The sequence below is a fragment of the Stenella coeruleoalba genome, assembly GCF_951394435.1.
Source record: "Stenella coeruleoalba genome assembly, chromosome: X".
NCBI classification, from domain to species: domain Eukaryota; kingdom Metazoa; phylum Chordata; class Mammalia; order Artiodactyla; family Delphinidae; genus Stenella; species Stenella coeruleoalba.
The window spans coordinates 105,835,312-105,848,888 of NC_137152.1; the positions used below are offsets into that span (position 1 = coordinate 105,835,312).

At 37.7% G+C, this 13,577-nt stretch overlaps 2 protein-coding genes and 1 pseudogene across 3 annotated transcripts; all 3 read right to left on the minus strand.

Moving 5' to 3' along the window:
* Positions 1-5,631: 5,631 nt before the first annotated feature.
* LOC307180646 (fibrous sheath-interacting protein 2-like) lies at positions 5,632-7,061 on the minus strand (the record flags this gene model as incomplete). Its single annotated transcript, XM_079911011.1, is given in 3 exon segments — positions 5,632-6,264; positions 6,266-6,467; positions 6,469-7,061. Coding segments are annotated over 3 exon segments (1,236 nt in total). The 5' UTR covers positions 6,870-7,061.
* A 2,194-nt stretch (positions 7,062-9,255) lies between these two features.
* On the minus strand, positions 9,256-10,731 carry LOC307180647 (fibrous sheath-interacting protein 2-like; annotated as a pseudogene). Its single transcript has 2 exons — positions 10,343-10,731; positions 9,256-10,125 (listed from the first exon to the last, which is right to left on the minus strand). The product of its transcript is annotated as a fibrous sheath-interacting protein 2-like (transcript).
* A 1,029-nt stretch (positions 10,732-11,760) lies between these two features.
* Positions 11,761-13,576, minus strand: LOC307180648 (fibrous sheath-interacting protein 2-like; the record flags this gene model as incomplete). The annotated part of the gene is given in 3 exon segments (XM_079911012.1): positions 11,761-12,137; positions 12,540-13,057; positions 13,059-13,576. Coding segments are annotated over 3 exon segments (1,413 nt in total).
* Position 13,577: the final 1 nt, after the last annotated feature.

Below are 13,577 nucleotides of genomic sequence, written 5' to 3' on the forward strand. Positions count from 1 at the left end.
CCTAAAATGGCATCAGGTCAAAAAGAAAACTTAATTTCATAGTGCCAGGTGGAAAAGAATATAGTTAGAACAAGGTTGATTTTTCTCCTATGCCCTATTTCTCCCATGATACAAAGTGCTACTGTTCCCAGTTTGTGAATATTCTTATAAACACAAGAACGATTTTAGACACGTTTTGGCTATTCTAGAAAAAGTATTAATCAGACTTCAAGTCTGCAGTGTACTTTGTTCCGCCCTGTCCCTATAGGTACTGCATAGTCCAGCCTTTCTCTTGTAGTCTTCTCCAACCTGGATGGTCTTATCTAAATCTTATCCATCTTTTAAGGCCCAACTCAAACTCCACTGCTTTTGAGAATTCTTCCCTGAATGCTCCAACTTACACCGCCCCCTCCATTCTTGGGATTCTTCTGACAGTGCCACCCGGTTGAGCATTTAGGGACATATGGGACTAAATATGAACTCCTTTAGGTGGGCCATTAGAGTGGGGACTATTGACTCAGGGCCTGTCTCCCAGGTTCAAGAACCTAACACATTAGTTAAAGACTTAATCTAACCATACTGTAGATCACTATACTAGAAAGTAGGTCCTAGGAGAAGTGGAGACCAGATAAATAGGAATGGGAGAGAAGATGGGAAGGGAAGGCCCAGGAAGTAACCACAGAGGGGAGTTAGGGGAAGGAGTGAGGGGAGGTTGAAGGGCTAAACACTGGCTTCCTCACAGGTTTACTTGAGTGGCCCATTCTTCGATCAGCATAATCTTCATTTCAGATTTCTATTTCCTTAGTCAACTAGTATTGCTTTAACTGACTGTACCGAGAAAATGAAGGCAGATCCTCTTCATTATATGAGGATGAACTCATAATTCTATGTATGAAGTAATGTGTCGGTTTGGTGCTAGATTTCATTTCTATTCCCTGGAAAAGTACAAGTCAGGTAAAACACAAAGGAGAGTTTACAACAAATCAAATAAAATATACTGTAACATATACTGCCAGCATTTCTGACCAAGCACACTTTGTTTGGTCCTGAAATTTCACATGGCTTCCCAGTAAATAAATAGATCCCAATAAATAGATTAGAGTCTGTGTTAAGGCTATTGACCTGATGAGCTCCTGAACTGGCCAGAATTGTATCCCTGTGTTTTATTTTCTCTGGTTCAGTGCAGCTTCTGGGTTAAGTGGGAATCACTGCAAATGGATAATCCAGGGAATTGTCTTACCAGGAAATTCTAAATCATATGTAATCTCCATACACATGATAAGATACAATTTTGGGGGTAGGGCCAACCCAAGAGGTCAGTGAGGCCCAGACCATCACTAGAAGGATACAGAACCAGGGACAAGAGCTGTGTGTCAAAGTGATAGTGGAGTTTATGGGCTGATTACAGGAGGAACATTCAACATATTCAACTAACTTGCTATGTTTCAACAAGCCGGGTAAGTAATTTTTAAGAAAATAGTTGGTTAAGTAACTTGCCCAAAGGTCACATAGCTACTAAGTGGCAAAGTCAGAATTCAAACCCAGATAGGCTGAATTTGCATGAATCTTTTTACTCCCCTCCAAGCCCATCTTCTGGTCCTGCCCACTGGCATGGAGTTTGTATGCACAAAACTTCCAATGAATATTTATAGTTAAGAGTACAAAAAAAGAATGCAATCTATCATTTTAAATAATTAGCTTGTATTTCTCCTAACTGGTTTCCATTTTCTGTTTTTCTTGTCCTTCTAACTAGCCTAGGATTCTTTCCATGATCTGTTTTTCTTCAACTGAAGCTCCTGGCTTCATCTGTTAATCATTTCCCTTTTGTTGTAAATATCGTCAGAGGTGGGAGAGACTGCCTAGATGTAGTTTGTGCCCTTGTCTTCCTACCCAGTGTATATTACTTGTACTAAGTTTGTGAAACTCTCTACCCTTTCTATAGAAACCCAGTCACTGATACTTAAAGTTCTCACACTTACGCTCAGTTGTGTCTTTTTCTCCCAAGAGGAAGAGTTTGTGTCAGTCGAGAATTTTGAGGTAGTTACATCAACTTTAGAAACAGTTCTTATTTGTGTCTGTTTAGATTCTGTCTTTTGAGCTGGTGATGCTTCAGTAATTGTAGTTACACTGGATTTTGGCTGACAACATTTTCCTAGTGACAAAAATTTTTTCAGATTGCTTTTGCTCATCAGTGGCTTGGGAAAAGCCCCTGTGCTGGCAGTGGGCTTCACGTCTTCTTTTATTTGATTTTCAGGTGGGCCTTCTGGAAATTCTTCTTTTACAACCTCTTGTAAAACAACTTCATCTTCATCAGAAGTAAAGCTCTCTTCTGCTTTCTTTTGTAAAACTTCTTGATTAATATCATGAGTTATCAACCGAATGATAAGATCTTTTTTGCTTTGGACATCTTTTAAAAGCTCCACTTTGGTGATGTCAGGCTTTATTAAACTCTGAAATGAATTCCTACTAGCAGTCTGGAATTAAAGAGACAATGAATATTAAAAACAATCGCCTCAGTCTTTTTTGCTGTGGTTCTATTGTAATAAGGCAACTTTCACATGGTATCTAGTTTCAATTTAGTAAAATTATTTATCTTCAAGTGCTTTTACTTATATATTAGTGATATATTTAAAAGAAGAAATAAATGAAGATCACAAGCAATATTTGCTCATTTCTATAATTTGTTTTGCATTCAAGATTATCACTCCAGTTCAAAGAAGAAACCCTAAGGTTCTTTCTCTTGCTTCAAATTTTACCTTTTACTCGCCAAGAGGTGCAAAATGCACAAATACTTTAATTACACTGTTTTCATCACTTGTCTTGAAAGTTTTTTAACAGATTTAGACATGATTAAATGTTTTTCTAAACTTCTTAGTAGGGAACTAATAGACGAACTAAATACAGAAATTTTCATGAAAAAAGACAAAGTATTGGCTGACTTGGATTTTTTAAAATGATGAGTAATAGCCAAAATTGTGAAGGACTTTGAATGTTCACTCCTCACCCCTCCACACCCTAATCCTTTGAATGTATTTTCTAAAGGAAGCTTCAAAGAGCAAATCTTCATTCTCCTCACCTCCCTAGTCAAGTGTCACTTTCCATTTTGCAATGTTAAAGACAGATCAAGGAAGAGACAGTTTTAATTAAACAAATGACTTCTCCCATTTCTGTAGCCTTTTGATGATGCCACAGAACTTTTAAGTTAATTTGAGTTATCAATCTTAGATCTCTTTGCAACACTGCAAACCAGATTTTCAGATAAATGCTGCCTTAAAGGAATATCTTTTGTGCAATACAAAATTAAAGAACTTCTGTAAGAAATGGAAACACAATCAATTTTGGTTATTTGTGCTGGTGGAAGGAAAGTGGTTCAAAAAATCAAAAATCATTCTATATGGCTTTGGAATGTAACACTGTATGAGCCTTTAATAGGCATGTGTCTGGTGTATTGGGAAGTTTTGGTACCTCCAAATAGCAAATGAAACCCTGCTTGTGGATTTCTGACTGAGCAATAGCCCGGGAGTTGTCTGGGTTCCCTAAACTGATCTGTTCTTTCTGCAACCCTCATCCTCATGCTGGGGATGGATGGCACTGCTATCCAGATAGCATCAAAACATGGCTGAAACTTGCTGCACCATCTACGTCTAGTTTCCTTAAGACAGCTTTTGCTTCCCTTAAGATTAGCAGGGGTAGTTGTTTTGGATTAGCTATTCTCTTCCAAGTTCCTCTAGGCTATAAAGAGATAGTTAAAGTACTGATAAAGGATGTAAGAGAAGAAAGCAGGTTGCCAAGAAGAAGAACTGATAGATATTTCTGCACATGGTTAAGAAGTAATGACTTGGGAGTAATGTTCTACAGTTTAGACAAACAGGTTTTGTGCCCACGGAATTACTTACATATAAATGAAGACTACTAAGTAAATGCTAATATAACTTTGAGAACCCAGAGAGAAAAGGACATTTTAGAGCTAGAAAAGACCTTCATCTAGTCCAAGAAACTAAGGACCAAGGCGATTCCATCAGTGTCTATGAAAGTCTCAGTATTTGAGACAAAACAAGTATCCATCAATGTATTCACCAGCTCTTAGACTTAGTTCAGTGAGTTGGAAAATAATGGTAATGAAAACATACTCCTAGGCCTAGGCTTCAGGCAGGCTGGTCCCATAGAACTTTGCTCCGTTTGCAAAGTTTTTACCTAGGGGCTTTGGCGTTAAATGAGAATATTGGGCTGGATCGGTGTAACTCCATCTCCTGGCAACATCATCCCTAAGATCAGTAAACAGAACTAACTACTTTTTCAATAGATGAGTTGTACCAGGGACAGCATTTCTGCATTTCAGGTCCCCGTTATTGAAGTACATTTGGAGCCCAAATATGGGACTGCAGAGAAACTAGTTCATAAAAATAGCAGCATGAAGACAACTGGGTCTAGGACAAGGGTAGAAGAGGAAAGAAACCGAGTACATCCTGAGGATGTAAGAATATGGAGAACTGGGAAGGTGTTATGTAACAAAAGTGAAATAAGGAGAAACGAACTCTAAAGAGCTTGCAGTCTAATGTTTGTTGATGAATGTTGCTAAATAAAAACAATACTACTGTGGAACCTTAAATTAAGTTTGAGGATTTCAATCTCTAATAGAGGCTAGTTTAGCTGATATTCTAACTGGTCCTTCTAGATCCATATAGTACTATGATAATGTATATCCATTAAAAAGAACTGTGGTGATTGTAAAAACTGCATTTCCTCTGAGTTGCCAAATGAGGACTACAATTCCAATCAGTCTTGTTTGCTGTTAAGGGTATTTCTCTGTACTCCCGTTCTTCAGAAAATGGCAGTTCAGTTTGACTGGCTAATGGAAACTAGCCTGCCACCTTTACACTGAGCCACATTGCTGATGGGGTTAGTCCCAGGAAAGCAGAGGATTGTATTGGAGGAATCGGAGTCCTCGGTTCTACTGGGATGCACAAGAGAAAATTGACCATATTTTACAAATGCATTCCTGTAGACCTACCTGAGGAAGGAAATCACAGAAGGACAGCCAGGTCTCACTGACTGCTCATTTCTTTTCACTAGTGCCTTTTGCACTTACCTCTAACAGCTTTATGTTCAGTCGTCCCGCCTGATCCAAAGAGATGCATTTGTCTTTCTCTTTCTTGTATCAGGTGTATCAGTTGAGTAACTCTTCCCACTTATTGACCCTCTTCTCAGTGTTTCAATGCTGTGTCCAGTTCTAGCTAAACACTCCACCTGCAGCTTCTTAAGCAATTGAGTTTTTATAGAAATGACCCCTAAGTGTTCTGTACCAATGTCTGGATCAATATTGATGGGTTGTTTCCCACGGTGAAGAATTATCCTAACTGAAAGCTCCTCTTGCCTTAAACCTTGATGTAACCCTTTTTGCTGTAGCTCAGGTTCCATTTTGACAGCATGCTCATGTGCCTTTTCAACAATTTGACCAATGTCCAGATCGCCAAAGAGATTAGCATGTGAATCTTCTGGGCTAATTGTTTCTAATGGACAATTGGAAACTTTCCTGATTATTAAAGAAGCCACCTCTTTAGGAAAGATGTGGTTTGTACCTTTCATGTCATGATAAAGTTCTTCATGTGTTCCAGATTGTTGTAGTACATGATTATAAACAGAATCGGCCATCTAAGAAATAATTTCTATACTTTCTGGATTTAAAAATTTTTCTTCAGGATTAGCAGCTACAATACTAATGTTTTTTCTGGAAATTTCAGTTGTCACGGATTTTGTCAATTGAGATGCAATTTTATTTAACTCAGGCTTTGATAAGTTTTTAGCATCTTTGCTTGAGGCACTTGGCAACTTTACTAGTTTAGCCAAGAACAAGGCAAGTGTTTCCTCTAAAAACCTGGCATCTAATACAGCCTCTTTTTTGGATGAAGGTTTTTTCTTTGACTTAAGATCATCAGTAATCTTAACCATCTTTTCCATAATTTTGACAGCTTCCAGAGCTAACTCTGAACTTGATGTTTCTTCCTCTACTTGAGGATGAAATTCTGAATTGGAAATTTCCTTCACCATTAAAAATCCTATTATATCAGAGAGGACATTGTTCTTACCTGTTAACTCTTTATATACTGAAATATGGGAGCCAGAGTGCTTTAAAACAGTGTTATAAACAGAATTAACTACTTTTTCAATAGTCGCACTGTCTGCTAAAGATACAGTGGATGATTCTTTGACCTGTGGTACTACTGTAATCTGACTTTTAGAGATATATTCTTGGAATGAATTTAAGATTTTTGAGCTTATTTTTTTGCATTTCAGCATTTAGAGAATTGTTTTGTTCCTTATCCGCTTTTGGAAACTTAAATAGAAGCTTTGACAAAAAATTTATAGCAATTTCTTCTATTATGTTAAAAGGCAGTTTGTAAGCCTGTGATGGCTGAGGCTGGGGAATTTCAGTGGTTTGGATAACATCTTTAAGGATATTTTCAACAACACTGTCAACTTCTTTACAGTGGCGTTAGTTCTCCAGAAAAATAGTTCTGTAGGTGATTTCTGGTCACTTCTTGTACAACTAAATTAACTATGCCTTCTGAAAGGATTTTGCAACCACTGCTGACACACTTTTGTATGCTCTCTTGAGATCCAAATTGTTGCAAAAGATTATTATAAATAGTCTTAACCACTAATTGAATAATTTCATCATCATTAGGATGTAAAGATTCTACATAATGTATAATCATATCTTCATTTTTGGAGATCTCTGTTATAACTATACTTGCTAATTTCATTTGAAGGAAGTCCAATTCTGTGTACAAATTATCCTCAGATATTTCTGTTTTAGCATTGGCTACTGTTGAGAAAATTTTTGAAAGAAGAGAAGAAATTATCCTTTCTAAAAATTCATAAAGCAGCATTATGGTATATAGCGATGATGTCTAACATTCTTTGCAGGCTGTCTGGGCCACCTTATGGACATTTTTCATAACCTCCTTAGATTCTAGAGGCAAACATACTGAATCTGGAGTCTCATCATAAAGTAGCAAGTTTAGCTGATACTGAAAAGTTTCTTCTATTACTGCATTAGCTAGCCTTCTTGCTAATTTTTCAACATTACTCTTTATGTCCTCGCAAATAGAGTCTTGAGATCTATATTCCTGCAAAATATTGCATATAGAGGAGTGAACAATCTTATTGACCAAAATTTTATTGATTGATGGTATTTTAGCTATAAAAGATGCCTGATCTGAAGAAGGTATTTTAGTTGCAGGTGCCGTGTTATGCATGGGTGGTATATTATCCATAATTATCTTTTTCTTGGGAGGTCTTTTTTCCACAGACAGTTCTTTTTGCCTGAGAGGTACTTTATGAACTGATGAAATGTTATCTTCAGATGGTAGGAACCTACTTCCTTGATCTGGCTTTAATACTTTAATTTGAGCATCTGAAAACTCCTTTAACAGGGAATCAATCAGTTTCATAGCCGTGTCATAGAGCTCAGCTTGATTTACACCTCTGCTTACATTTTGACATGCATCATCTGTATCCGATGAGGAAGAAAAAATCAATTTGTTAACTATTTCAGAGATAACATCTTCTAAAAAGTTAGCAGGGAAAATCCCGGGTTTATATTCTGGTGGGTTCTGAAGATTGTCCCGTTTACTAGGTGTACTTTTAATCTCTTTATCTTTACTTTTCTCATTCTCTTCCTCTTTTGCAGGAGCATTCTGTTTAGCTGAATTCATTGAAGCAGGTTTTGCAAAATCCTTGCCATCCGCTTGAGTTACATATGCTGCTTTATCACCTACAGGATTTGGGGATTTTGAGTCATCCACTGGTCCTTGGAAAGAAGATATTTCTAAAACATTTCTGTAAATGATTCCAGTGACATTTTGGGCATGTTTAGAATGCAAGATCTGTTTGTCATCTGTAACTGCGTAAGCTGGAGAATCTCTTCTCTTCTTTTGGATCTCTCTGTATCTCACCTTGGATTTCAGAGATGGTAATTCAAAAGATTTGTCCCCTTTTCCTAATGAACTTTCTTTTTTCTTGTCACTCTTCTTTTTATCATCTATTTTAAAATCTGGTTCCAGGACAACCTTGTTTTTTGTATCATCGATAGCTGGTGAAAGATTTTGGTATACCTCATCACCTCACCCTTTCTCATCTTTTCTAGCCAAACGGTCTTTCTTCTTGATTTCATTCTTTGTAAGTTCTGTACCCAAATCTGGCCCCTGAGTATCTTTACTTTTCACACTGGTTGTTGTTGAAGTGAGTTTCGATACCTTCTCATTATCTTTTCCAATTGAACTTTCCTTTTTCTTTTCATCCTCTTTCTTTTTCTTTGGCACACCTCCACCTCACCTTGATGCTAGGGTAGTTACTTCGCTCTTCATAATGCTATGTATATTGGTACATACTGGCTTCTGGATGCTGCCTGTTTTCATTGATGTCTTCTCCTTTTTGAAGTTCTCTTTTCTGTTAAGTGCTCTTCCATCTATTTCCGAAGTGTCCATTTTGTCTTTCAGGTCTGAGGTTAGAGGAATAAGTGTAGATAATTGTTCTAGTGAAGAAACTGGGCTCTCCTTCAAGCTTCTCTTTATCTTTGTAAAGGTTTTATATGGTAGTTGTTGAACTCTTTGGATGATGCTATCCACATCTAGAAATGAAAAGAAGGTGGAAGACCAGCTTCCCGAAAAAAGTGGTTGAATCTGGAAAGCAGAGATTGCCTTCTTGGCCAAAACAGCAATCATCTCTATAACAATGTTACTTCTATCATGTTTCTGAACATTTTTAGATCCATATATGTCTATGACCTCATCATACACAGAATCAGATACTTTATCGACTTGTCTCTTTATCTATCGGTGGAAATGAAAACATTTTTTCAGCATTCGCTAGAACTTTAATTTCACTTTTCCTAAAGTCCCCTATCAGGGCATTTGCAAATTTTATAGCTAGACCCATGATATCTCTTTCTGATATCTCTTTGTCCTTAGGATTTTCAGCAATTCTTGGTAGAGTATAAAATTTGCGAACAAGGTCAATTACAACATCTTCCAAAAATGCAGCAGAGTATACAGAAACCTGTGGGAAGGACTGTATTTTTTCTTTCATGGGATTCAAGAGTTCAGTGACATGGTCATTTTGGGGTAAGTCACTGGGAAATGATTCTTCCTCACATAAAAATAGCTGCGGATGGTGGTCCACAATTACCTCCATAATGAAACCAGCTATTCTCCTGAGGAATGAGCCTCCTCTTTTGCATGTATCTTTCTGTACTTCATCTTCAAACTTAATTTTTTAAATAATATTGTTACATATGGAGTCAACGAAGTTATTGATTACCCCTAATTGCCAACTCTCCACATGCTCCTCTGCCTTGGCAAGTCTAATCTCATGTTCAGAAATTTCTGTTATGATATCATCAGTTAGTTTTGAAGCACTGTTCACAAACTCATAATCTGGTGGCACCTCTTCCTCATTTGGTTCTGTTTCAGTCTCAGATGAAGGGAACATATGTGCTAGAAGCTTGTAAATCATATCTTCTAAAAGGGAACGAGGCAATACAGTGATGCATGATGGCAAGTCATGGCTATCATCGTTGATGGTGTCAAGTACATTTCTGATGATGTTCTCCTCTTGGAGGGAGGAATAGGAAGAAGTTGCTAATTCTCCTGTAACTAATGACTCCACCTGATAATCATAAAATTCTCCTAACAGCAAATAATACATTTTTCCCCCAAATTGACAGCATCATTTTGTATAGCTCTATAAACATGAACCAGAGATCGATAATCATCTAATATTTTTTCATAAATAATGTTGATAGTTTTTTAACCATTTCTTTATATCCTTCTGAAAAATACAGATTTCATCCAAGTGATCTGCAACTAAAATTTGTGATCTGGTGAACTCCAGCACAATTGATTTTACTAATCTTGTAACAATATCAGTAACATTGGCTTTTGCTTTACATGGGTTTTCGGCAGCCAGGACATTATGTGAGAATACATGAAGGATTTTGCATAAAAGCTCAGAAATTACTTCCTCCAAAAAGATGGCTGAATTCACAATGAAAGATAATTCTCTTTGTTTAGGATCTATTGCTCTCTGTTGATAAGTTTGATCCACTGTACCTGAAGGAAGAGTTTTATCTCCAGATAAGAATGACTCAAGATGGGGGCTTCCCTGGTGGCGCAGTGGTTGAGAGTCCGCCTGCCGATGTGGGGGACACGGGTTCGTGTCCCGGTCCGGGAAGATCCCACATGCTGCGGAGCAGCTGGGCCCGTGAGCCATGGCCACTGGGCCTGTGCGTCCGGAGCCTGTGCTCCGCAACGGGAGAGGCCACAGCAGTGAGAGGCCCGCGTACCGCAAGAAAAAAGAATGACTCAAGATGATGGTTAAATATCTCCCTTATATAACTTGCTATTTTTGTAACAGGTATATTACTTATGCCTTTTTTATCTTTTGAAAGAGACTGGTATAGATTTGAATTAGAAATGTCATTGTAAATGGCATCAACCATAGCCTGGATATCTTTTCTGAAATCACATTTTGTTTTTCACTTCCATCTTTAATAATGCATGTTGCATGTTTAGAAATTATTGACATGATCTCATCAATCATTCTCACAACTGTGTTGCTGAAGTGTGACTGCGAAAGGCATGGGTCTTCTGCACTGCAGTTCAATGGACATATCTGAGATAAAACCCGAGTGACTATATTTTCCAAATGTGTATATGATAATATGGTGGTATATATTGTACAAGTCTGTCTTCAGAGTCTTGATTTACTGATCGCATAATGAACTCTCTTTATCAAAACATCAGCATTGAGTTTTGAGTATGATTTAAAAGGCAGCTTTGCTATGAAATGTGGAGGAATTCGGAAATCAAAAACTTCAGCCAGGATAATTTTAGTTACCCTCTCCGCCAGTGTCTTGGTGTCACCGAGAAGGTCTTTATTAGGTTCCAGTTCACATTCTTGTAAAACTTTGCTATATGCCGTGTCAATAATTTTTATCACTATGTCTCTATCTACTAGGGGCAAGCACAATTGTTCCTTAGCATTTTCTAGGATGCTAACTTGAACTTTTGAGAATTCTTCCATTATCAAATATATGAGTTTTCCAGCTGTTTCCAACAGTTCTTTTTCTGAATCTCTTAGTGATTTTGTTTGCACAATACCTAATACCCTGTGGAATATTTTGCTTAAAACCCCAGAGATCACATCTTCCAAAAAGGCTGAGGAGTAAACACTGGCAAAAAAACATTGCCTTCTTCTCATACTATCAAAGTATGCATATGATGAGGGAAATGACAACTTTCCATACACAAATGGATGAAGATGTTGTTGACAGATATTTTTAATGATAAAACCTGCTATTCTATCAATAAGAACATTGTCACTGCTTGTGTTATCGTGCTCAACTGCTTCTTGAGACCCAGAGTTTTGCAAGATATTTCTGAATGTGGAATCAACGAGACGCTGAGCATCATCCTTTGAATAAACAGATTCGGTTTCATCTTCATCTTTTGAAAATCGAATTTCACGTTGGGAAATTTTCATTCTAATATCACTGATTAACTTTGAAGAGATTTCGCTGTGATTAATTCCTGATCTATCTTGGAGTTTCACTGTATAGAACCATGTTAGATGAAGAAGGAAAGATTCTAGATAATAATACTCTGATTATGTCTTCTAAAAATGTGTATGGCAGCAAGGTGTTATATGGAGATAAATGCTGGCTTGGCTGGGTAGGTTCAGTGATGCCACTAAAGATGTTCTGAATAATGTTTTCTGCTGTTAAAGTAGCATAGGAAGAAGCCGACAAATCCCCAGAAAACAGTGGATGAAAAGATAATCAGAAATATCTGCTATGATTAAATTGGTAATGTTTTCCACAAAAATATCACTGTCTTTGAGTTCTTTATTATCAACCTCAGGGGCCAGCCCATGCTGTTTCAGAACATTTTCATAAACTGGATTGACAAGTTCATCCACAGTGTCTGTATCTACAGTGGGGAATGGCTGCTCTTGGTCATCATGAAGAATGCAGATTTTAGCTTTGTTAAAATGGTTGTTTATTGAGTTTACTATTTTTTGGGTCACTTTATCCAAATCACACTCAGTGTTATATTTTGGATCGAAGAGCTTTGCAAATAGTCTGGCAACAATTTCTTCTACAAATGCATTAGGATAAAAGTCCATACCTAGTGGGGTTTCCCTGGTGGCGCAGTGGTTGAGAATCTGCCTGCCAATGCAGGGGACATGGGTTCGAGCCCTGGTCTGGGAGGATCCCACATGCCGTGGAGCACCTAGGCCCGTGAGCCACAACTACTGAGCCTGCGCGTCTGGAGCCTGTGCTCCGCAACAAGAGAGGCCGCGATAGTGAGAGGCCTGCACACCGCGATGAAGAGTGGCCCCCTCTTGCCGCAACTAGAGAAAGCCCTCGCACAGAAACCAAGACCCAACACAGACAAAAATAAATAAATAAATAAATATTAAAGGCAAAGAAGAAAGGGGAAACTGTAGATAGAGTAAGGATCTAATTTTAAAAAAAATTAAAAAAAAAAAGTCCATACCTAGTGATGATGGCTTCTGGGGTCTGTGTGACCCTGTGACTTCACTGAGAACCTCTTTAACCATATTTGGTATTTCATCCAATAGAGTCGTTGAATGAGGTAAGCCCTCTTCACACAAAAAGGGTTGAAGATGATTTTCAATAATCTCTTGAATAATAAGACTGGCCATTCGGTCAACCATTATTAGGCTTTGGCTTTCTATACTTTTCTGTATTGATTCAATCAAGCCAGACATCTGCAAAATATTATTATAAACAGACTCCAGCATATTTTGAAGGGTTTTTTCTGTATACAGATATTGACAATCGTATTTAGTGAGCCAAATCTTATGCTTTGAAATGGCTAACAAAACCTTATTTATTATATAGGTGGCCATCTCATTAAAATCCAAAGTCATTAAGTATTTCTTTCCCAAGCATGAAGCCTCGCTGGGTGGAGGAATGAGCTGAGATAATAGTCTTCTGATGACATCTTCTAAAAATGCGTGTGTTAGGATGGTAGTATAGCCTGTTGAATGTTAGGATGGTAGTATAGCCTGTTGAATGTTCACCTTGGTAATTAAGTTCACTCAGGTTGTTTTGAAGTTTCTGTAGTATATTTTCAGCTTTGAGAGGGTAATATGAATTAGGCATGAGCTTTCCAACAAAGCACAGTGGGAGTTGGTAGTCTATACTCTCTTTCAATATGCCATTAGTTATCTGTTCTGCTACTGACGTGGCAGCATGTGCCAGATGATTGCCACGGGTAACTTGAAATGCATAGTCCCACAATACATCATTATAAACAGAGTCAACAATCTTACTAACAGTTTCTTTATAGATTGGTGGAAAACATATCCTTTCTTCAACATCCTGTAAAACAGTGACTTGAGCATTATTAAACTCATTCACCACAGAGTTGACATCTAATATGTTCATCTCGTTGAGCTGGGCTTCAGTGATATTTACATTTTTGCCCTGCACCGAGGTGGTGAGATTAAGAAAAATGTCTGCAATTATTTCCTCCAGAAACGTGGCAGAGTACACTCCTGTGTTCATG